Source organism: Lethenteron reissneri, chromosome 30, assembly GCF_015708825.2.
Source record: "Lethenteron reissneri isolate LAM-NWPU_2019-01 chromosome 30, ASM1570882v1, whole genome shotgun sequence".
NCBI classification, from domain to species: domain Eukaryota; kingdom Metazoa; phylum Chordata; class Hyperoartia; order Petromyzontiformes; family Petromyzontidae; genus Lethenteron; species Lethenteron reissneri.
In genome coordinates, this window is record NC_083808.1 from 13,597,052 (window position 1) to 13,621,842 (window position 24,791).

The window sequence follows — 24,791 nt, forward strand, 5'->3', positions numbered from 1 at the left end:
TTGTAGCAGCCAGATGGACTTTTCAGCTCACCGGACCAGGCCTTCTCCCCACTCGTCCGACGAGCCGGGTTTCACTGTCTTCCTTCTATATTTAACAATGACACCCCACTCGGGTGCAATGTTTCTTGATGTGCTTTATGTTTACTGTACGTTTAACCCAATTGAATTTAATTCATTCTTAAAATATATTAACTATGACATCCCATGTCCACGTATCATTGCTTCGTGCGCTTTATTTAACCAAGTGCAATGCCATAGAGAGTGATTATTTAATGGGCTTTTATATAACATCCGAGAGTAAACGAGCTCAATTGTTTATTCCTGTCCTAGCTTAGTGCAATCTCTGTGCAGCAGTTCCTTCTAAATAGTTGTGACAATTTCTAGATATGTGTTGTTGTCAAGGTCTTGGCTCGTCAGAGCTGGGGGTGACTGCATCCGTTTCCACTGATAAAAGACATTTCCATAGGTCTATAAACGCCATTTATAACGGTAGTTAATAATCATCATTTACTTTCTGGGATCTTCTCTAGGAAGTGATACATCTTGCTGAACATGGTTGGCTGGCCTCTAAAATGTCCCTTGGTTTCCTCCAATCATCGGGAACAATTGTATGCATGCGGTAGGAGGCTAATGGGTCTGTAATTGGATTAAATACACAAATGTATACACGTAAGTCAAGAGTCTATTTACATTTACGGGAAACAGTTATTATTGCAAACAATTAAAATATTCTGTAGGAACGAATCGGAGAACTTAAAAAAGGTTAGGATAAACGTGAGCTAAACAAGTCATGTTAAAGTTTGATAAACGATATAATATAATAAAATAAATTCAGAGGCAAATGGAAAACACAGCGGAATATATACATCTAGGGTAATAATTTAAGGTTTTTACGTATCAAGTGGAGATGTAACACGATTTTTGTTCCTGGGTAGTAAGTGCTATTTTCTAATTGCTTATGCCTCAAAAGTATAGAATTTTTTTTATTATTCCCCACAAACTTTGCTTTTGTGACCAGGACTTAATGTGAAGGAATGACACTAATGCACACGTTTTCTCATTGAAAATAGGTACATTTCAAAATATCACTGTCCTGGTCACAAAAGCAAAGTTTGTGGGGAATAATAGCCATTTTCTGTTCTTTTGAGGCATAAGCAATTAGGAAATAACACTTACTACCCAGGAACAAAAAAAATGTTGTTACACAGTAATGATCAAACTGAATTATGCCGAATATCAATCCACTGCATGTTGCATATTCACTGCTCACTGGTCCACTGTGACCTCAATTAACAATGATCTGATAATGATTGTCCCCTCACTATCAGATGACTGATCTACATCTCTTTCCCTTGGACATCTGCGTATTCCCTGCCCTGACATGAATGTCTGGCTACAGCAACAGGGGAAGTGATGCTGTCCAAGAGGATGAACCTGGAGGGCAACTGCCCACCTTCATTGCTGTTTACCATCAAAGTGTGTGACGATGGGAATAAGTGCGACATCTCAACGCTAACGGTCAAAGTGACCGACATCAACGACAACCCGCCTGTCTGCGTCGCCCCTTACTCGTACGCTCCACCTGCACGGAACATTTAACCACTGGGACCACCGTGGATTATCAACAATCTATTTATAATATGGGTAGTATGTTTTGTAGATCCTTAGAGACAAACAAACTGTTTATATATATACAGATACCCAGTACAGCACTGGGTAAAACAATGTGAAGATAATTACCAGTATAGCCCACTTACACTCGCACACCCTTACTGCATTTAAGGATGCGACCACCATATTTCACTAACGAGTCCTGGTCCCAAGAATTGGTTCTGCAGCTTTCAAGTGCATCATGGATGAATGGTTAAAACTACAGAGCAGGCTTTTGAAAAAAAACAATACTTGAATGCGCAGCTGCTTTATCTGTCCATTGTGTAAGGCGGCACACTTGAAATATAAGTATTTGTCAGTCACAGAGGTGCAATCTGTACATTTTTATAATTACAAAAATAGCAAATACAAAGATCCCCCGTCTATCATAAACATACTGTTGGGGCAAGTGCTGTTAGCGAGCACCTATGAAAGCCGGCACAGCACACGAGGGGTGGGTGGCCAATACCACGCCCGCCCCGCCTTTGTCTCCCCAGTAGTGATGTTTACACACCGCATCAGGTACTCATTTGAGGCTGAGTCGACCTAGGGGAGGCCCAGGACCGGTTCAGATAATCGTCACTGGTGTTGGCCATGAGCGGGAATCGAACTTGGGCCGCTGGGTTTGTAACGTTACACACATGCAATCAATAACCTCACTACTGAAACCAATTTCCCAGTAAACACGTATTTCAAAGTACAGCATCAGCAGATAGAATACTCTATGGGTAATTCCTGAGAAGCAGCGTATACGTGGTGACTAAGTGAGCATGTCTGCCTGAGCAGCACAATGTCTTCGGCCTCATGAAAGAGATACCATCTAGTTTAGAATAAGAAACGCTTTAGCGAAGAGACACCAGAAGCAGTGTTGATCTGGACTTTTGAGGCTCTGCTCATTGAAGGAGTTCCCAAGTGGACAAGTCTCGACTGAGTACACGGTGATTTTATGAGTAATCAATATAAAAATTTATGCACACATTTCTTCGCGCTCGAGGCTGGAAAACATTATGTTGACACACTGTTTTGCAGTTTTTGTAAACAAAAAAGAACCAAATATCATTGCAAAAAGAAAATCAGAATTTTGAATGTTTTTACATTTGCTTGATCAATGCCACCAAGTTTGTTATGTGCTCAATAGTTAACTATACGCCCTTTCCAGCCTCTATATGGGCATCAAACACGTACCTACAATGCAAACAAATACATGCATACATGCTTGTTGAAAATGTGATAACAAAAACACTCTGGCAAAACCCTCTTGTGACCGGAGGTACTGTTTTTACAATCGACTTTGTCATTGATGATGTATTTTCCACAAAACCTTATCATTGTTCCTGCAGGATAGATATTAATGAAAATCAAGCTCCAATCAGCGTGTTGACAAATGTCATTTGCACAGACATTGACTTTACTGCGGTTAACCAAGCCTTCAGCTTTTCAATGACCAACGTAGGCTCTGCTGCCAGCAACCTCGCGATTAATGCAACTGGCGCGATTGAGGTCAGAACCGCACACTCACTCGACGAGGCGTATGATTGTGGTGATCTCACGTAACGATCCACCTCGATTCCTAATGGCTGAGATGCAATTAATTGCTATGTATAACGCCATTATATAAAATGCACAGGTTGTTAATTATATATTTTTTTAAATCCCATTATTTGTTCTATAATGGCTCTACTATATCCTGACTTCAATACTAAAATAAATAAAAAATGATCCATTTACAATTTGATCAATAGGCAGGACATTTATCACATAGCAATATATGATTCCCTAGTTTCATAGAACAATATTAACAATTTCAATCACACCTATATTACAGTTGTCAATTCAAAGGCAAATGTTTTGCAAACTAATATGCGCCCCATCGAAGCAACTTATACCGATGGAGCACAATATTTTAAAATGTTATCCTGATAAATTGAACTACACCGCACGTCCGTGCTCTCGTACAGGGTCTACAGAAAGAGCCACATATGTCCTAATATAATACACATACAGCGCCGGGTTAGTAGCGTAGAGCGCTAACCACCATACTATTGCTCCCCTGAACACGGTCCTCTAAACTACACTCATGCAGGGCCGGGATGCACAGAGTGGTTAATTCCTCTTTTCCACTATACAAACCGAGCTGCGCCGGGGGCACACTGGGGATAACCACTTGACAGAGGTTCTGGAGGGGTTCATTTATGCAGGGTTGGGTCGCACTTATTCCCATCGTTAACCCAGGTCTTGGAACGATTTCTCAATGGTCTCTTGCTTGGTTATAAAGTTTACGTATTTCCAGATCTCAGCTGCGTGCAACAACCTAATTCTGTCTGTAAACGAATGTAACACGCGGTTTGCACATAGCATCCACATTAATTTTTTACTTTTCACAGCTGAGAACAGGTACCTTTGATTATGAGAACCTGGTGAATCTGTTCAATGGCTACACTTACTTGCTGACTGTGGTGGCCACAAACACAGCAACCCCCTTTCTCAGAGGTGAGTAACATCGCAGGCTTGCCGCAGCATCGCTCCCCCGCTTGCTCCCGCTCGACGTCGCTCAGCAGGGGGCCGCTGAGTGCACGGAGCCCCCTGCAGGGCTACCGACGTACTGCGTGGGAACTGTGGGATGGGGAAGGTGAACTTAACGCGTCGGTGACAGACAGGTGGACCTACTTAACTACCGGTGCATTGTCATTGGCAGGTTCCGTTGGCAAACCTTGGTCACATTATCTGTGAATGTCTTGCCCAAGCTTGATAAATCGTACTTATGTATTAAATTTCGATTTAAAGCTTTCGTGACTGCAGGGATTCATCTTCTTGGTTCTTTCGGAAAAGTCACGTAGAAGGGAAGTAATAAAATAATAAAAATAAAACATAATAAAATAATTCTCACGACGTTTCGGCTACAACACAAGCAGCCGTCCTCAGGTGAAGACCAGTTCTGTCGAGGCGACAGCGTCTAAATGAAACACCACCACGCTTGGAGCGTCTATTTAAGCTGGGTTGGAAGGGGGGGGAAATGCGCCTTGACAAAATAATCTGCATATCAAGAGGAATTTAGCATATTTATGGAAAATGCAGGAATGCGAATAGTGCTAATTTGTGAAATGCGTAGGAGGTGGGCGGGGGGTTTTCAAAGTCATATTATGCCTATGCATTATGTTGTTTAGTTACTGCAGCTACATACTATTAGCATTCCTTCCCTTTATTAATGCCACCCCTACCCCCTCCCTTTGATGCTGCTAATCCTGCAGAATGCATAGGCATAATATGACTTTGAAAACCCCCCGCCCACCTCCGACGCATTTCACAAATTAGCACTATTCGCATTCCTGCATTTCCCATAAATATGCTAAATTCCTCTTGATATGCAGATTATTTTGTCAAGGCGCATTTCCCCCCCCCCCCTTCCAACCCAGCTTAAATAGACGCTCCAAGCGTGGTGGTGTTTCATTTAGACGCTGTCGCCTCGACAGAACTGGTCTTCACCTGAGGACGGCTGCTTGTGTTGTGGCCGAAACGTCGTGAGAATTATTTTATTATGTTTTATTTTTATTATTTTATTACTTCCCTTCTACGTGACTTTACCGAAGGAACCAAGAAGATACTTAGGTATTGTTTATTCATATATAGTGACTTAACCATTTTCTCTATTTTGCACTCGTGTCCTTTTTTTTGTATTGTTTGTCGTTATAACTTGCTGACTCTCCCATAGTGGACATATGTCAAAAAGACTCTCCCATACTGAACATCTGTGAAAAGAGCTTCATAGCTCTTCGAATCCCTCCTGCAGTTTAAATAAAGAATTTGATTATGATTCTGACATGTTATTGAATTTGTAGTGAGCATGGGTAACCAATAGACCTGTGAAAATGATTTGGCCCAGTAATTGTAAATACATGAGGCTTTTCCATCCAAGCATTCTATAGCAGACAAAATTTAATTCCTGTACGGATATTTCATTTGTGTTGGAGTGGTCGCAAAGTAGTTCCCTTTGCCATGAACCTGCTTCCCGAGTTTGCTTCCCGGACATGGCTACAATCAGTAACAAGTGATTTCTGAACTGGTTTCAGGCCCTCTTTAGCCACCTGCAATACCCAGTGCGGTGGAGTATGGTCAAACAACTACAATGTCCGATAAGGCATGGGCAATTCTTCACCCAATGGTGTATTTATTTTAAATCACATTTGCCGACCACAGGCCCAAAAGGCCATAATCCTTACGAGAAAGGCCCTATTTACAAGTGTAATGACGACTTGACACACTTCTCTTGAGATTAGCACTTTATTGAAGACACGTTCACTTACTACAGTGATTTTGGCTGTAACGGTTCCACCTGAAGACGGAAGCTTGTGTTGCCTCCGAAACGTCATGATTTAATTTAGTTGTTTTTCATTTATTTACTTATTACCTATGTGACTTTACCGAAAAAACCAAAGAGTATGTACCATATAGTCCCAGAGAAATAAGGGACAATTTATTTATGGACTAAATGTATGCAATTAGTCTTAACAAAATCCAAAACTAATTATTGTTAACTATGTAGGATTTTGTCGACCATAAACTGCATAGGTGTGTTAATGTGACAATGTAGATAATGAATCCTAATTACCGAACCAGGTACTAACAATAATTTAAAATATACAACAAACATTTCTCCTGTACTTTGTTACATTAGTAAACATTTTCACGTAGTGAAACAATTGTCGTTGTTTCACTGATAAAACACTGGATGTTGAGTTGCTGAAAATAAATTGACAGTGTTGTTGTGTCTGCCACAGCTACGGTCACAGTGTACCTGCGCATCATCCCCGTGAATGAGTTCACTCCACAGTTCAATAGCACTACGTACCAATTTGTTATCGCCGAAACCGCATCTGGTGAGTATTCCCTGGATCACTGCGCGATGCATCACTGTGTTTTGAACAGTTACGAGACAAGCAGTGGAAATATTTATTACAAATCGAGAAATTATTCGGCTGTAAAATGTTCATAAAGCAGCAGTTCCCTTTCATGAAAGGTAAGAGGAACATTCGAACAACTAATTCCCTCAACTCCTCTGCAGAGATGGAGTGGTAAAATCAGATCATTCGCAGGTGCTAAATGGATTGTTTATTTCGTACGATCGTGAGAGATGGTGATGGCTTGGGAAGGCCTTGATCCAGAAGTGCATTGATATTACAGCTGATAATGATGACTACACTGCCTATATTTGTCATCAATCAGCCGGAGCGATCCTGGGGAAGGTGCAGGCCACCGACCAAGACTTCCTTCTCAACGACATAACGTACCGACTGCGGGGACCCGGTGTAGGCCGCTTCCTCATAGAACCGACGGGTAACATTAAAGCCATAACCAAACTGGACTATGAGCTCGTTCAGCGCTATGAGCTGGTGGCGGAGGCAGTGGACGGGGACCCGTTTTTTCCCAAGACAGCCACAGTAACGGTGAGCACAAATCCACCGCCGCACCGTCCACAAGGCGCGTGTTCACCACACGCACACAAAACCCACGTTGAGATTCCCCAGGCCAAGCTCCTTGCACAATGTGACCTGTAAAGGCCTCACCAGGTACGCCTATGCCTTGGCTTTTCCGAATGAGCATTCTTTCTACCGACTGATCTGGTGTCTGTCTCCCATTGGTATAGTCACTTGATAGTGCAATGGTGTACACTTTCAATGTACATCGCTTTTTACAATTTAATATATATTCATTGTATAAATGTTGCCACAACTAAAGACAGTATGACGATATTTACTTTTATTTGAATATTTGCGTTGCAAGACATTTTGATAAATCTGATGATGTCTAAAGGTGAGTTAATTTTTGTGAATGAAAACACGGTGGAGAAACGATGCTTGTGGTCATGAAAGTGAACCAGGATCATTAAGATTATTTGATGACAATGAATTATATCAGAGCACATTTAAAATGCATTATCGGGCTTTTCAAGATGGGTTCACTGGAATTAATTCCAGCAAGCATGACTGCTGATGATACACTGTACATCGAAACTGGTCTTAGAGTTTGCTTGTAGTTGAATCAATGCTGCTGAAATTATGCACTCCCAGTTTGTCATGGGGCTGATAGGATGTGTAGAAACATATTCTATTTAGGTAGAGGGGACAGATATGTGAAGGAGACGTTTTGTGTGATGATCTATCTTGTCTAAACTGTATCAATGAGTGATTCACAGCCCAGTATTAATATATTCATGTCGGTTCTAGGGGTTGTTTGACCATACTTCACCATGACGGTTGTCATGCGCTGGTTTAGTCGTAGCTTGTATGTGGGGGTGTCTTCTGGGATCCCTCGTAGTCGAGTATGATTTCCCTCCAGGTGTCACTTGTCCGTGTTGTGAAGGGGGACTGGCTGGCCATGGGTCCGGAGATGGCTGAGTAGGCCAATCCGTGAACTACAGATCTTGGCACAGTGGGGGCAGAGATGGTCCATCCTGGAGCTCCCACTCGTTGTCTCTGGTGTATGTGCTTTGTGGCGTGCTCTTTTCCTGGTGATCAACTCTCTTTGTTTGGCCTCAAAGTTCTGAGTTCCATTGTTTATTTTGGCCCTCCATGATGGTTTATCAAGAGCATATATTTCCCAGTTGTTTGGCTCTATGTGGCTTCACTTGAGGTGCGTTTTAAGGTTGTCATGAAAATGCTTCCTTTGCCCTCCAGGGGCTGGTGATCCATCCCTGAGCTGGGAATAGAAGATTTGCTTAGGAAGCCTCGAGTCATTCATCCTCACAAGGTGGCCTGTCCATCTGAGTTGATACTTCATGATGATGGCCTCTATGTTGGATGAATTGGATAGCTCCAGGACACTGATATTAGTTTGTCTTTCTTCCCAGGTGAAGTTTATTATTTTCCTGAGACAGCATGGCTGAAACATTTCGAGAGATTTTGCGTGTTTACGATAGGTGGTCCAGGTTTCTGCACCATATAAGAGGGTTGGAATGATCACAGCATTATACACAGCCACTTTGATCTTGGTGGTAATGTCGTGGTCTTCAAAGACCCTGTTCTTAAGTTTGCCAAAGGCAAACTTTGCCAAAGGCAAACTTAAGAACAGAAGAACCAAAGAGTGTAACCTCCACTTAGCGCGGTCAGTTGGCCTTCATCTGCGAGATTGGTTTCGCTGAGGGCAGCAATATGGATATTAAATCGTCTCAGCCCGTGCCACAAGAGCTCTGGACGTTGCATTTTTGGGTTGTCTGTGAGGGTCCTGACATTCCAGGGTCCAATGTTTAGGTTACATTTATTTTTGTTTCGACCGCAATTATTGATACTCCCTCTGGTTTCGGTAAGTAGGACAGGATGTTGCTAGGTAGGCTATGTTTAGAGCACCTTTTCTAGCCCCCTCCCCATTTGTGGTGAGCAGAGTGGATCCTTGTGGGCTGCTCAATCACAGCTACAGCTGCCAGGATGCACTCCTGCCTATTCCAAGTGCATGACGACCTTCTAATAGCTGCCGCCTTGGTGCTGGGTTCTGACTATGAGCTTCTAGCTGCATAGGCCTGCCCCACTCGCCACTTGCCGATCACCCAAGGGCTTTGGGTATGTAGTGTGGTGGTGCGATGGCACAGTTTCCCTGGAAGGTAACAGTGCGTTAATAAATTTACGTGCAGTGTCTGTTGCACACCAGCTACCGCACGGGGCTTAACCAGGAATCAAGCCTGGGTCCAATGGCAAGGTAGAAAACCAAGACGATTAGAAGGCATGTCCTCGAGCACTAGACATCCAGTGGCTCCTCCACCATATGCCATTGGCCATCTGGACCGTATCTCATCCGCCCCATTGAGGTGGGCCGGTGGCCACTTGGTATCGACTCGAGACATTATTAGGGTTTACTAACTTAGCCTAAGTGGCTAACCAGAGCCCCATTAGCCAGGGCGTTTCCAGGTGAGCCCAGACAGGCTTTCATGGTTACCGAAGCGGCCCAGGTGGTCGAACCACCCCCTATACTTCGCCCTATCTGGCAATCCTGTACTTTCCTGTTACCACCTCCCACAACGTGGACGAGGGGTTGGTTTTTGGGAGTGCTTGTGGAGGTGTAGCACATGAAGAGTGACTGCCCCGATCAAAAGAACGACCACTTTGAGAGTTAAGGGCAAACCTGCATTTAAACTATTTACCACTACTATATATTTTTTATTTTACCAGGTAAGGCCCACTGAGCTATATACCTCTTTTTCAGAAGCGACCTGGCCACAAATGATAGCTCAACAAAGTGGTTTATCACTTGAACATTCATAGCAGCCAAATAAACACATGTTGATTTTAAACATCGAGGGAAAAACCGGAGGACCCAGAGGAAAATCCACATGACCACAGGGAGAACATGCAAACTCCAAATATACAGGAGTCAGGGTTGGGATCGAATTCACGACCCTCTGTATAGCAGGCGAGGTAGTTAACATCTATCCACCGTGACATCCTTCGCGGGCATGAGCCTACTTTAGGGCAGAAGGCAAAGGAACACGAAGACACATTTACAGAATATTACAGCCCTGTAACACACAACACTACGTCACTCCTGTCATCTCTCAAGATAAAACAGCAATCTCGACTCCAGTCAACTTCTGAGGCGACACCAGTGCGCCAGGTTTTTTCCACTGTCCGAGGTCTGGATTTGGGTCTCCCCTTTGCGGTGGCATTGCAGCAACCGGTCCCCTCGCCTGCAGACGGCCATGCACGCGGCCGGGCACAGCGCACAGCTTTTAGGTCACAGCAGGGTTCTTCATTCCAAGACCCGCGGGCCACTGGCGGCCCCTTGGTGGCCTTTAGTGCGGCCCCTGACGTGCGGCCCCCGACAATACTCAAACAGTGACAACAACCCCCCATCATCATCGTGCTGTCAAACTCCCAATGGTTTCAAATGTGTGGCGGCGCCCACACTTAGGATTCTTATCGGTAAAAGTGTGCCCCCTCTGAAAATTTGTGAAAAACACTGGGTTACACAATCAGCCAGCATAGGAATTTCACTCTTCATGGTTATATCTTTTCTAAAGCTCTTGTTCTGGTTTACTTAGTTTAACCCCTCACTTTATACATAATAACAAATATCTTCATATAGTTACTGCTTGTTGCTTTGCCCTATAGATAACAGTGCTGTAACCTTGCTAGTTTCAGTACTTTACATGCAGTACTCACAGTAGCTCCACAAGCCGTGCAATAGTTTTTCCTTGTCACATTATTGTACTACTGGTCTCTTTACAGTACATGTACGCAGATGCCTCAGAACCTACACATGTTAGAAACTTAAAGAGGAAATCTTTATACACAGATGTAGAGTACGTACTCACCTCTTATGAAGTCCCCAATGAGCAGCACTCACCAAACCACCAGCAAAGCAGAGTGAGAAGCAACGGCAACAGCCATGCATGTTGCATGGTTGCCTACAGCAGTGGTTCTTAACCGGGGAGCACGCGGACCCCTGGGGGTTACATGTGGCAATGTCCCAGGGGGTATGTAAGGTGGTTTATAAACGTGTGAAATTATATCATACACTAGAGCCATTGGTGAATAATCACATATGAATCTGCTAATATAAAATTATGATAAAATGTCAATCCACATGCTAACCTAGAACGATATGAAAGACTTTTCTAACTTCATTGATCGTAAACAATGTGGTTTCCAAGAGTAACCAGTGAGCGTGTACAAATTAGGTCCTGCATGCAGAGCATCCATTGAATGTATTTTTTATTCACTTTCACTGACTAGCTCGTTAGGATATACCTCACAAAAAATAGAAGTGGTTAAACTATTGATGTTCATTATTCATACATTTATTTCTCAAAACCACGTTGGGTCAGGCAAGGGGGGTACTCGGTTGAAACAAAATTCAACAAGGGGTTACACAGTAGCCAAAAAAAAAAGTTGAGAATCACCGAGCTACATCGTCTCTTAAACACCAAAGTGGGCATAGCCAACCTGTCCAACCTGACCTAGATTCAGCATTCACAAATGAAATAACTTTTCACTTAATCTCTGGAGGCCCTCCAGCTGGCGGAGGCCCTTGGGCTGCAGCCCCTAAAGCCCATGCCTTAATCCGGCCCTGGTGACAGTGGTCAGTGCTGGTTGGTGAAGGGGGGAACAGGACCCGTTCAGATATTCCTCGCCACTGATATTTGCCAGCAATCGAACCCAGTCGACCAAGTTCGTAGTATGGTGTGTGAACCGCTGTGCCAATGCACTACGAGTCAATGAAAATGACACAAACTGTAATTGTTAAATGCTGAATTAATGTGGCTGTGAATGAGTAAGAGCGACACAGCAAGGACGTGTGGTGTTAATATAGAGGTTGGCGAGATGTTAACTGCCCCACCTGGTGTACAGGAGGTCGTGGGTTCCATGACAACCCTGACACATGTGCCGTATATTTGAAGATTGCATCTTCTTCCCGTGGTCCCGTGGCATTTTTTCTGGGTCCTCCGGTTTTCCCTCCACATTTAGAATCAACGTGCATTTAGAGGATTTGGCTGCTATACATTTCCACATGATAAGCCACGTTGTTTAACTATCATTTGTAGCCAGACCTCTTCTGAAAAATAACTATATAGCTCAGTGGGCCTTACCTTGTAAAATAAATAAAAGATAGTTAATTAGTAGTAAGGTGTGCGCACTTCATTGGTTGACGTTCGAAGAGGACTGCGACACACAAAGGGATTGGCGCTGCTCCCCCCGTAGGCGCCCCCCCGCCCCCCCGTGATCCGTGGCTCAAACAAATCACTCAACAGGCCAGTGTATGACAGCAAGGGCAGTTTATGCGAATGCAATCGCAAGGGGTCACACGTTTGGCGCAACGGTCCATCGCTGACTACGCGTGATGAATAGTAGCAATGTGTGCGTGCCCTGGCCGTCTGGTGTTTACAGGTGACCGTGATCGTGGTGGAAGAGAATGACGAGCCCCCGGTCTGCAATCCCCTCTTGGCTCGATTGACCCTCACGGACGCGGTGACTGTAGGAACCAACATCCAAGGCTTCGCTCTGACTTGCACTGACGCCGACTCTGCTGCGGACGAGCTGCGATACGACATATCCAGCGGTGAGGGGCCTAGTCAACATTAGCTGTGTTTTTTGATAGCGGTAAAGTCGTTCGTAGCCATAAAATTGGAAAAGTTACTCAAAACAACATTTACCAGGTAAAGTTACTCCCCAACACAAACCATTAAGTTTCAAAGTAAAGTATAAACATAGTCATGAGATTCAATATTAGCCAACCAAGTTGTAACACATTGGTGTAAATTATTCAGGTACATAGAATGCAAAGATTATAACAAATAACTTTGTAACAGTACCTGAGACTCGCAATCATTAAACAACTAAGATGTGTGCATGGGACATCAGCTACGTGGCATTCTGTCTAGCGGTTTGTGATGTTGGACTCCACGAGCTGCACCGACCCCGAAATGCGCTAACCCCGCTGTGCGCGCGCGCGTCCGCAGGTAACATCAACAACCACTTTGGCTTTTCACCGACGCGCGGCTCCAATTCTCCACGGCTGCTGCTCATGCGCTTGTTCGATTACAAGGGGCAGGTGGACACGGTGCAGAACTTCCGGCTGGAGGTGCACGTCATCGACGACAACAAGCGCAACGTGTCGGCCCAGACCGGCACGGCCATCATCCTCGTCACCGTCGTCAGGACCGGCACCACTGCCAGACCTCTCACGGCGCTGTCCGTGAGTGGCGTGTGCGCAGCCGTGTGTCGTGTCACTGGAACCGTAACCGGAGGAAGGATTTCATGAATCACGTCTTGTCCCCAACACCTTGCAGTCTGAAAGGCAGAGGGAAACATTTCATGGGCTCAAAGCCCCCGTATTGTTTGTGGATGTAAATGTGTGGTTTTGTGGCCTCTATTCCGTCGATATAAGTTGTTAAAGATGTCTAATTGCACCTATTTTAAACAGTTCAACCTTGCTCGTGCGTCACATTGGGATTTAATAAATTACACGAATATAAGGCAACATGTCAACTCGGTACCATAATAAAGTGGTCGGGTAAGTAAGGAGTCCAATAATGCCAATTAGATCATTGAGTCAGCAACACTCTAGTAGCTGCCCCGTGATTAGACCAAGTTCTTAAGTGTCATGGGTTTCATGGTTTCTGTCTCGTCACTAGTAACTGCGCACAAAAACCCTTAACATAAAATGAGTTTTCAACGTAAGTCACGCTCTCCGAGCTTTGTATAAACATTCTTAATGTATCATCACAAAAATAATGACACGAGCGCCATCGAGCCTGAGGTAAAAGAGGCCGATGGACATAGGCCCAGACCCATCTCTGAGTTGGCGTCGTCTGGGCTACTCCGTGGTGTCATGCGAGGCTCTGCTGCGGGGACTTTCACAAGGACGATCCCTCGCCTCATGACGTGACTCAGCAGCACAACACAGTTAGCAAGACAACGAATACACGAACTATGTTTCAAAGTGAAATTGAGGACCAGTTACCGACCACAAAAAACACCTTCCGTGGGAGTGGGGGGGGGGGTTTGCATTGTGAAATGTCACGAAGCGCGAACTGCACATCGAGCATTTAATACAACTCGCCACACATGCCTGCAAATCTCACCGTGCTCTGCTGTGGTCCGTGGCAGGACAAGCCCGGTGTGGTGTTGAGGAGGACCTCTGTAAACACCTACGACTGGAGCGAGTGGTACGTGCCGTTCCTGATCACACTGGGCTCCTTGTTGCTGGCTGGCCTCCTCGCTTTCCTGCTCTACCGCCTGTTTAAGTCCAAGGCCTTCCGAAGCTGCCTACGATCGTGCTGCAGCTCTCGGAATAAACCCGCCAGGTGAGCAGCGCCGCAGGCAGATTACCGGCAAGAATCATACCATCTGTAAACACGCTCATTGTGGCCTCAACCCAAGATAACATTGGGACAGTCACGAACCATCTTGGCACTCGTTTGTATGTATGTATGTTGAATTTATTTCGCACCACACGTAGCCAACCGTGCTAATCGGAGCATCTTGTTTAATGTCACGTTTCTAGTCACACCTCCACCAAGTTATTCTTATCAAATTATTTGTAAAAGGTGAGGAGCAACACCGTTTATTACTTTGAAAAAATAAGCATAGATTTAACCCTTTCTGGCGATAAAACAGGTGTTAAGATATTCAAACACTAAATAGAAACCTTTTCCAAGGAATCAAGTTCGCAATTAAAAAGTTAGCATTTTTCAAGTTCGCATTTTTTTACAGTTTATAACTGTACGGGTATGAATCTAATATTGTGAAATCTACTCAGATGAGTGTCCACTTATTGGCAGACAATGCGGTGGAAAAGGGAGGCATTTCTCACTCGTGCTGTGTTCCATCTCATTACCCATCTGCATTGTGAAGCGCGTAACGTGCACACATATGTGATGTGTATACCTACTAGGTCTGCAATCATTTGTCCCATTGCGATTTCATGAATTCGTTTTTATGAATTGACGATCATTGGACACCTCTAGTGGCTGCAGGGGTCACATTAACCAATTACCTACAACATATATACGAATAGAAATATCGATTTGCGCATGTAGCATAAGCACAATACATTTTAAATAGTAAAGTGTTTGCATCATCGTTTTCTGATATAGAGTATACTGGAGCGATCCGCAAGGCAGGTCAGAATTAAGTTGTGTTTACGTCTTGCTGTTTGGGTGCATGTCAGGTCATGTTCATCACGTCATGTCCGACCCGCACCCATACGGCAAGCTGTCAAAACACCTAAGGGTGTGTGGGTCGCCTGCGAGTACCCGACCTGATGCAGGACCCTACAGTGTACCACAGAGAGGTGGCCAGATGGCACGGAATTAAAAAACAGCCGAGCTGACACAGCTCAGATCCTGGGTTGGAATCCCGGCAGATAGCCGCCTTAGCTTAAAATTGGGTTCTCAAATGTATGGAGATAATAGTCGCAGCCCAAAAAATGCCTGCACATAGCACCACAATATGATAGTTTATTATTTGCATAATTTAGCTAAATTCCAGGTGAAAATGAAAACACTGTTTTGGTTTGTCATACGATGAACACCACTTTGTAGCAGGCCGGGTGGGAGAGTGCTGCCCCCTAATGTTTGGACCAGTGGTCACGTGAAGGGATATCAGAGGTAGCTCTGTAATATCCACTTCTATGGGCAGTTATTTGGCAAGGGGGTGAGGATGTTAAACTGTGCTTCATTTCATGACATTCCATAACATGTAATAAATAGGACAATTAGGAAAATCTTGTTGTACAAGATAAAACTAAAATATTAGAAATATATAGCCTGCTACTTACATTTGGTAGGTTTTACCAATCGAATATTGGTTCCTCAATACAGTGGTAATGATGATGATGATATGAACAGTAAAGGTACATAGCTGTGTATAATTATATCTGATACCACCCGATTCCATCAGACCTGAATTGGGGGGGGGGGGGGGAACAATCAGTTTCCATCAATTTGAGAAAAAGTTGATTAGATCAGCTAATCAGGATTTTATTCTAATTACTGTGTACTTACATAATAAGAATGTGTAATTTAGAGCCCTTTGTCAATCTGGATATAAAAGTCTTCCCACGACGTCATGGACGTTGTTGATTATTTTGTTGCTATAAATTTCCACGTGATACGCCACTTTGTTAAGCTATCATTTGTGGCCAGTTCGCTTCTGAAAAGTAAGTTAATAGCTCAATGGGCTTTACCTGATGAGAAAAAAAATGTTTAAATTGTATATATTTTTTTAAGTGATTTGCTTACTTTTCATATACCTGCACTCCGATCGTGTTTTTGTATTGTTTGTTGTTGTAACATTCTTACCCTCACCTATACTGGACATCAGTGAAAAAGAGCTTCATAGCTCATCGGATTCCTCCAGTATAAATAATTCGGACCATACTTATCCACGCTGGTCTGTGTGTGTTGATGAAGTGGGGACCAGGACTGATTCAAATGTCACTCACCACTGATGTTAGAGCCATGACCAGAAATCCAAATCGGGTTGCCGAGTTCATTCCGCAGTGTTCATTGTTCTCTGTGCCACCGCTGCGCCTGCCTTTGTCAAACTGATGAGTTTTTCATTTTTGTGCATTCACAGATTGCCACCAGTCAAAGGTAAACGCGAATATTTTGCCGTGTCTTTACTCTCTTACCTCTGTAATGCGTTACTTGTAATCCACGAATTGATTTAGAGGATAAGCATTCTTGTTTATTTCCTGACCACGTTTCTTTAATGATACACGATATTAAATATTCAAACGTGCACCTTTTTATGATGTTGATGCTATCAATATCTTGTGCACAACAAATATAATGTATCTGCTTTCATGAGGCTTGGACGATCAACTGTAGTGTGTGTTTTTAACCATTCATCTGAGATTTTTTTCCATGATTACACAGTCGTGTATATACAGTGAATCTCCTCTTATCTGTGTTGATATGGGGTCTCGGTGGAAAGATCGTTATCCACAATAATCCACACATTTTCTAATTTCACCCACATTAATTGGCTCAGGTAAACATGGCCAACAGGGCAAAGTTGCCACAACTTCTGGGTTACGAGTTCCTCTCATCCACTCGTAAGTGTGCAGAACAGGATGAACGAAGTACATCTGATAAACCCTTCCTGGTCGCTTCAATTCGGGTCAAACTGTCAGATAAACACGCATCATCGGATTCATTTCCTGTAACCTACAGATTTTTCGTCTCATCCGCAGAAAAGTACGACTAAGAGGGCACATATTCCTGATTTCTAGGTTATTCTTTTAATCCGTGCGTGGGTATGGACAAGCTTAGCATGTGTTGATGTGATTATGCAGTCGCAACAGTACGATTACTATTGTAGAGGTGATACGCGCTGGGATTAAGGATCGTATGCACAGTGCGTGATGATTGGCTGTGTAGGTGGTGACGCGCGCTGACGGTGGAGGATCAGGGGTCAGCGCGGGGTCGTGGGTTACGGGGTACCGATTGGCTGTGGGCGGTGACGCGCTGAGAGGGAGTGATCAGGTGGCAGCGCAGTGTGATTGGTGGAGTAATGTTAACACGCGCTGGGGAGAGCGGATCGTAGAGAGAGTGCGTCGTGATTGGGTCATTAAGGAACGACGCTCACGTCGACGCCGCATCAGCTCCGTCTCTCGTGAGCGGGGGCTATAAAAGGGGATGCACACAGGCGTAAGGGCAGTGTGTAACCAGCGAAGAATGAAGACGGGGATGAAGACCTAGAGCCCTGCGGTACCTAGCCCCGCTGTCCTAAGGGGACCGGGACTCTGTGTAACCCAGAGGCGAGTGTAGTGGGTGTAGCCATAGGTCTACACGAGCCGAATGTATTATGTGTAGCCAGGGCATAGGGCTTACACGAGTCGAGTGTATTGTGTAGCCAGAGGCATAGGGCTTACACGAGTCGAGTGTATTGTGTAGCCAGAGGCATAGGGCTTACACGAGTCGAGTATATGGTGTGTAGCCAGAGGCATAGGGTCTACACGAGTCAAGTGTATCGGGTGTAGCCAGAGGCCTAGAGCTTACACGAGATTAGTGGAGTGTGTCGGAGGAAGAAGAAAGACCACACGTTGTATTGTGATACCTAAAGGATTTAATAAAAGTGTGTTACCCGTCAAGAAGTTCCTGCCGTCAATTCCCATACTTCACTATTATTGTTCTATATAGGTGAGGTCGAACCCATGTGTAGGCACAGATGATCGAATGAACATGCCACGACAATAAGCATTGACTAGCAGATCATAGGAAGGTTGGTGGATCTATTGAGGAGTCTTAGATAACAGGAAGAGATGGAAATAGGAGGATGGATAAGAGGTCTTCACTGTCATATAAAAGTGTTCCATTTGAACAAACATTTGTTATTATACTGTAATGAGAAAATTGTATGTCTTAAGGCATTTTAATACATCCCTGTTTTTGTCTTAACAGCTGCAGAGAAAAAGAAAGTTGAGTTTGTGCAGGTGATTATGCTCGGTCTCTTATCCACTGCAATAACAAATTATGTACTGGCAATATCTGAAATAACCGATGTTCTGAAATGAATTTGTAAAATGTTACAAATGGGCCCATATCCCTGATATTAATTTGGCCTCAGTAATCTCATCATAGCTGCTTAACGATCTAACAAATCAATTGTCACAGTCCACAACAAATTGGGTTGCATGCTGACGCGAAGGATATCGAAGCTGCGGGCTTCTCTTGAGTATTTGGCTACTGTACATTTCCACGTAATAAGCCACTTCGTTGAGCAATTATTTGTGGCCAGGTCGCTTCTGAAGAAGAGCTATCTAGCTCAGTGGGCCTTACCTCGTAAAGTAAAAAATAGTTTCAACTTGATTTTAAGCTTTCGTGGCTGCAGGAATTACTCGTTGGTTCTGTCGGTAAAGTCACGTAGAAAGATAATAAATTAAATAATACGACGTTTCGATCGCAACACAAGCAACCGTCATCAGGTAGAAAACAAACCTAGTGAAATTAGAAATACAATGCAATACAACACAGAGAGTCGGCCAACACAACAGTCAGCACCTCACCTGGTTGATGACGTTCATCCAAAGATTGCTAAATTTGAGAGAGAGACAAACACATACACGGACACACAGACAGACACAAAAGCAGAGAGAGAGACAACAGAGACACACAGAGAGAGACAACATAGACACACAAAAACGTCGTATTATTAAATGTATTTTGTTTCTACGTGACTTTACCGAAAGAACCAAAGAGTAAAAATAGTTTGAGTTTAAAACAAGCTCATGCACTGACAACTGCCAATACTGCACAGCGATGGTTTAAGTTGTGCACACGGGTGGAGGTGCCACGACGTGCACGACTCTTGCTGCTAAGCAATTTGTGATGTTACGCAGGTACACCCATGCATAAATCCGCACGACGCACAGCATCCACGTACAACATCAAACACCACAATCCACACGCACACAGTGAAGTGTGTGTTTCCTAATGCTGCCCTATGGTATTGTGTGGGACGCATCAGTGAGCACATGGGCAGGTTTCTAAAGCTTGTACCAGTGCACCTGCCCTGTGCTTAGCTCTGGTGACATGTCGCTGTGGCCGTGCCAAGCGATGGTGGCTATGCACGTCACATGTAATTCAATACTTTTGAGGCAAGGGTTGATCACCACACAAACATAGTGAAACTAACCTTTCTCGTGAGCGCCGAGGTGCCAAACCCTGTCTCAACAGGAGAAGGCAGTCCAGGAAGTGAACTAATCTCCATCGGTTTCCGTCTGTACGAGGGATGGAGTGTTAGCCCCCTCTCACGTGTGGGTTTTCGGCAAGTGCGCCAGTTTCCCCCCACAAGTATAATAAACACGAATTAATTGGCTGAAAATATTTAAACAAATAAACCCAATGCAGGACCCTTCTGAAAAATAGTTCTCGACCTCATTGTTTTTTTTTCCTGGATAAATAAATACGTATTAATATTATATATTAATTATAACATTATTGTGTGTCACGCAGGAAATCACCAAGATCAACACTGTGTTCGACGGAGAGGCTATCGACCCAGGTGAGTGAGCATCAAAGTCTTCTCCAGTGCCACCTCTTTGCCTTTCTGTTCTTTAGTTGTTGTCAAAGTGATAACCCCACTAATGTCCGCAGTGTCCAATACCAGCAGAACATTAGAAACGCTCAGCCATTTCCCCCACCGGATATCGTGATGAGATTGATTTAAAGTCCTCTTAAGAAACTATTCTATAAAATGAATACACGGACAAAAGTATGTCTGTTATTGTAAAAATAAAATTGTATTTTATTTTGCCGACCTATTGGCCTTCCAAACAATTTTTTCCAGCAGCATTTGTTGAAACAAGAAAACTCTGTACCACTTTCGACTTTGAGTCTCATTAGCAGAGTCAAGCCTGATAAATAAAGGTCGCTGAGTTGCTTGAAGCTAGAGATAAGAGCCATCTATACAGATCGTAGAGACTTTAGACTTTGAGATTCACATTTGTACTCTATACAGACACTGACACTGCTTGCTGCCTACACGAGATGAATGCTGTCCATTTCCAAGATATTATGCCTGAATATCTGTTCACGTGATGCCTCTGTCAATATGAATAATTCGTGCATTCAAGTTTTACATTTTAGGCATGGGATGAGTTAAAATTAGCGTGAGCTTATTAAATGAAATTGATTCTCATTTGCAGCAGTTTTGGTATGCGTACGTGATTCAACTGTAATTATTAGATTTATCATCAACACAAGAGTTGCTGAAAAGGCTACTCCACTGTATGGATCACCAAAAAGTATTTCTAAGGCATCTCAGTCACGTGTCAATGAGATCGCGTCTACTCTGATTCCAGCGGGAGATTAAGTCATGGAAAGTGATCTCCATGATGTGCCAATCGCACATTGGGTACGGCTGGGTTTTCTAAGGGTGGTGTACTCTGCTAGCCTCCCACATGTAAGATGCTCATCAATGAAACTGGCCCAAAAATCTCTCCCTGGTAATATGCACATTAAACTATAGTACAGACCTTTGCAAATGTATTGTGAGATTAAGATCTTCCCAAACCGTCTCGGTCACTGGGGTAGTTTCACCATACTTCACCATGCTGGTCAATGGTGAAGTATGGAAGAGGGTCAAGGAGGAGCTAGGCTTGATTCACTCACTCGACACTTACGTTAGCTGTGGTCGGAAATCGAACTCGGGTTTCTGGGTTAACAGCGCAGCATGCTAATCACTGGACCACGACTAGTTTTTTTTCCAATTATAGTGGTAGATTTTTAATAGCTCCTTTTATTTGACCAGTTGAGGCCCACTGAGCTATATAGTTTTGTTTCAGAAGTGACCTGGCCACAAATGATAGCTCGACGAAATTGCTTATGTGGAAATTTAATCGCAGCCAAATACTCGAAACGTGTGTTTCTAAATGTGGAGGGAAAAACTTGATGACCCGGGGATTAAATCCTCGCGAGCACGGGGAGAGAGAAATGCAAACTCCAACTATACAGCAGGCACCAGAGTCGGAATCGAACCCATAACCTCTTGTATACCAGGCGAAGGATTTAACATATCGCCATCGTGGCGCCCTTATATAGAAATAAAATAACAGTATACATATATGTAATAATGCCTTGGAACACACACATACACAGCCAGTCTTTTGGAGATGGTGGCATCACCCGTCGGGTTGTGATGATGTCTCTGGTTGCCGCTCCAGTGACAGGGAAGACGTACGAGTACAACAGCACGTCGGGCGCTCGGCGCTGGAAGGAGACGTCGGCGCAAGCACCGCCCCCAGCTCCCGCAAAGACTCCTGCTCCAGCCACCGCTAGCACGGGCACAGCCCCCGCTCCCACGGGTGCTCAAGCCGCGATCCCTGGCAAGGCTCCGGCAGCTCCTGCTGCTGCCCCAGCGGCGGCTGCTGCTGCTGGCCCAGCGGCGGCTGCTGCTGCTCCAGCAGTTGCGCCTCCTCCTGCTGCTGCTGTTGCACGAGCAGGTCCTCCTGCTACTGTTGCACGAGCAGCTCCTCCTCCCGCTGCTGCTCCTTCTCCTGCTGCTGCTGCCCCGGCCACCAAGCCTGCACAAGCCAACTCACCGCAGGCTCCACCAAAGAGCTCAATGAAAGCGGAGCCATCCAAGCCGAGCGACCCACGGAAACCCGACAAACCCAACAGATGAACACTGCAGGCTTCAGTGCGTTTCCAATCGTCAAGCATGAGTCAATATCACGTATAACACGAAATGGGACACGTTTAAAGAACAAGGCAATGAAAGGGGAAGCCTGAATGTAACATCTCATTATTTGTTAGAAATTATTGGTTATTCGCAATGAACGTGTTATACAACTGTTGAGGTTATATCAGTGACAATCTTCATGCAATAAAGAGAAAAACAGCTAAGACTAGAGTACATTTTTATTAAACATCCCAAAATTCTTTGCAGGGCCACTAGATCACGTTCACTCGAGCCTGATCTAACATCAGCATTAGACATGCACAGCCATTCTCCTGAGCAAAAGCAGCATGGCAGCATACATAGTTTGTACTTATCAGTTCAATACAGGCCTGATTTCTACTGTCATGACTGTGTATAGTGCAGAGATCGGTAACCAATATAACAATAAGATTTAAAAAAATTCCAATTCGGTAGAAAACAACTCAGTATTTTACGATCCGCAATGCAATGTGAATCTGAGACTTGCGGCACCGGAGCCGCAGGTTGTCAAGCCCTGGTCTAGTATTATGATAGGACAGCTCTCTACACAGTCATCCATTCAAGTGGAAATTGTCACAAAGTCCTGGAGAACAAGTATAACATCATCTGTCAGCACGCAATTATATTTCCTTAGCTGAAAGAAGTATCAAAGACATACTTAAACAATTATACGTGAAGGTGAAAGATAATTAACCTGCCCAACATCTATGTAAATCCCTAACTACTTGGCAGGCCAACTGAGGCATGTTGTGCAACAGTCACCTGAACTACCCAGAGCCATGAAACTATACATGGTGTCTTTAACGGTGTCTCCATTGTGAAATAATTATAATGAACCATTTTAATCTAAGTTGATCCAACTACACTCACACGTTCTACTATTCAGATTGCCATCGCATAAGTTGCATCTCTCTAAACCTCCACACTCGCTCCTTGTGCCTTGGCAACTGCGTAGAGGTTGTGAAAGTCCCAGGAATTGTCAACATCTCAGTTGTACCATATCAGCTTTCTGACTACTGAGCCACACGACAATCACAGGTGATGCTTTTTTATGGAGTCACTCCCTTTTGGTTATTTCCTTAAATTGGTTTATTCTTCAGTGGCACCGATTGAAAACCAGTCGTGAACATCGGAGCACCCAACTTTTCAGTGGCATGATATGATGTAAGCACTGACATACTCTGCACTTTATAGTTGAACAGTAGATTTTGATCCACATGATAATTCATAGTAAATACATCACATCAGAAACAGGGAAGTATTTTCAAAGTGAAAGCATGTGGAAAACTAGTATTGTAATATTGTTTCGTGATTTTCATCAAAAGCTGTATCTCGTAGCAGTATGATACATTATGATTTCTATATGTGTGTTTTTCATGAGGATTATTAACATGTCCCATTGCTGTAGTGCACGATGCGCTTTTAACGATCTTAAAACTCCAGATCTCACTCCCCACCATAATTCGTATTTTAGTGTCTGCCAACAAGGTTGGCATGAAGATTGGGTTTTAGGAAAGGTGGTACAAGGACTAGAGATGTTTGGTCATCTTGTACTAGCAACTCTTTACCCCTGGCACACAACAGGGAGGGGAGTAGAGTCAAGAGTTATGATGTATGGAAAACCAAAACTAATGGGAAAAGGCAGAGAGAAGAAAAATAATGGCAAATAAAAGAGGGAAAATTATGGAAAACAAATATAAAAATGGGACCAAATGGTCAGGAAACATGAGGGTATGGAGAAAGAGGCTACATAAGGTGGTCGACGCTGCACGGAAGCAGCATCTATTTTCAAAGTTGGCAGGGAGAGGGGAGGAATTCAGTGGCCACACAAACGTCACTGGATTTAACGGGGGCTTAAGCTGATCTAGATATCGAAATCATTGCCTGCATTCGATCCACAGGTGGTCTATTGACAGGAGATATTTTATATCATTAATATACATCTCTTGCTTAAACATCAGGAAAAGTAAAACAAATCTCGCCAGAACTGTTTTCTGTTTAAAATATGTATGGAGTGAAAATGAGCATTAATTAAATATATAGTACAGTATTTAAAAAAAATTGCTTTAAATGTGTAAACGTTGGGGTTTCCCCCAAAATGTATTCTTTTTTAAAAACTGAAATAAAAATGAAGTGAAACTCACATTTTAGATTTGAAGCTTTCGTGACTGCAGGAATCCATACTCTTTGGTTCTTTCAGTAAAGTCATGTAGTAGAAAAATAAAACAAAATAATATATCACAACGTTTCGATCGCAACACAAGCGGTCGTCCTCAGGCGGAAATAAATAATCCAGCAGTGGAACTGCTGAGCCAGCGAGAGAGCAGTTACAACAAGGTTATATATGTGGCGATGGGCAAGCAAGCGGGGTCTGAGCTGGAAAGGAATTCCATCCGCGGACGCCAGCACCTCTGGGATGAAGCCATGTTGCAGGCGCGGGTGGGTTGATTCTAGGAACTTGAATTGTGAGAAGAGACAAGACGTTGG

General features: G+C 43.9%; 1 protein-coding gene across 1 annotated transcript in view; it reads left to right on the forward strand.

Moving 5' to 3' along the window:
- Nucleotides 1–24,432, forward strand: part of LOC133349547 (cadherin-related family member 3-like) — a 51,941-nt gene extending 27,509 nt beyond the window's left edge. The window contains exons 8-19 of the mRNA XM_061563102.1: nt 1,400–1,571; nt 2,991–3,150; nt 4,035–4,140; nt 6,426–6,524; nt 6,871–7,091; nt 12,522–12,693; nt 13,094–13,329; nt 14,244–14,440; nt 16,716–16,732; nt 18,545–18,576; nt 20,099–20,147; nt 21,808–24,432. Of these exons, the coding sequence (XP_061419086.1) occupies nt 1,400–1,571; nt 2,991–3,150; nt 4,035–4,140; nt 6,426–6,524; nt 6,871–7,091; nt 12,522–12,693; nt 13,094–13,329; nt 14,244–14,440; nt 16,716–16,732; nt 18,545–18,576; nt 20,099–20,147; nt 21,808–22,268 (1,922 nt within the window). The 3' untranslated portion in view covers nt 22,269–24,432. The remainder of the gene's footprint in view (nt 1–1,399; nt 1,572–2,990; nt 3,151–4,034; nt 4,141–6,425; nt 6,525–6,870; nt 7,092–12,521; nt 12,694–13,093; nt 13,330–14,243; nt 14,441–16,715; nt 16,733–18,544; nt 18,577–20,098; nt 20,148–21,807) is intronic.
- The last annotated feature ends 359 nt before the right edge of the window (nt 24,433–24,791 follow it).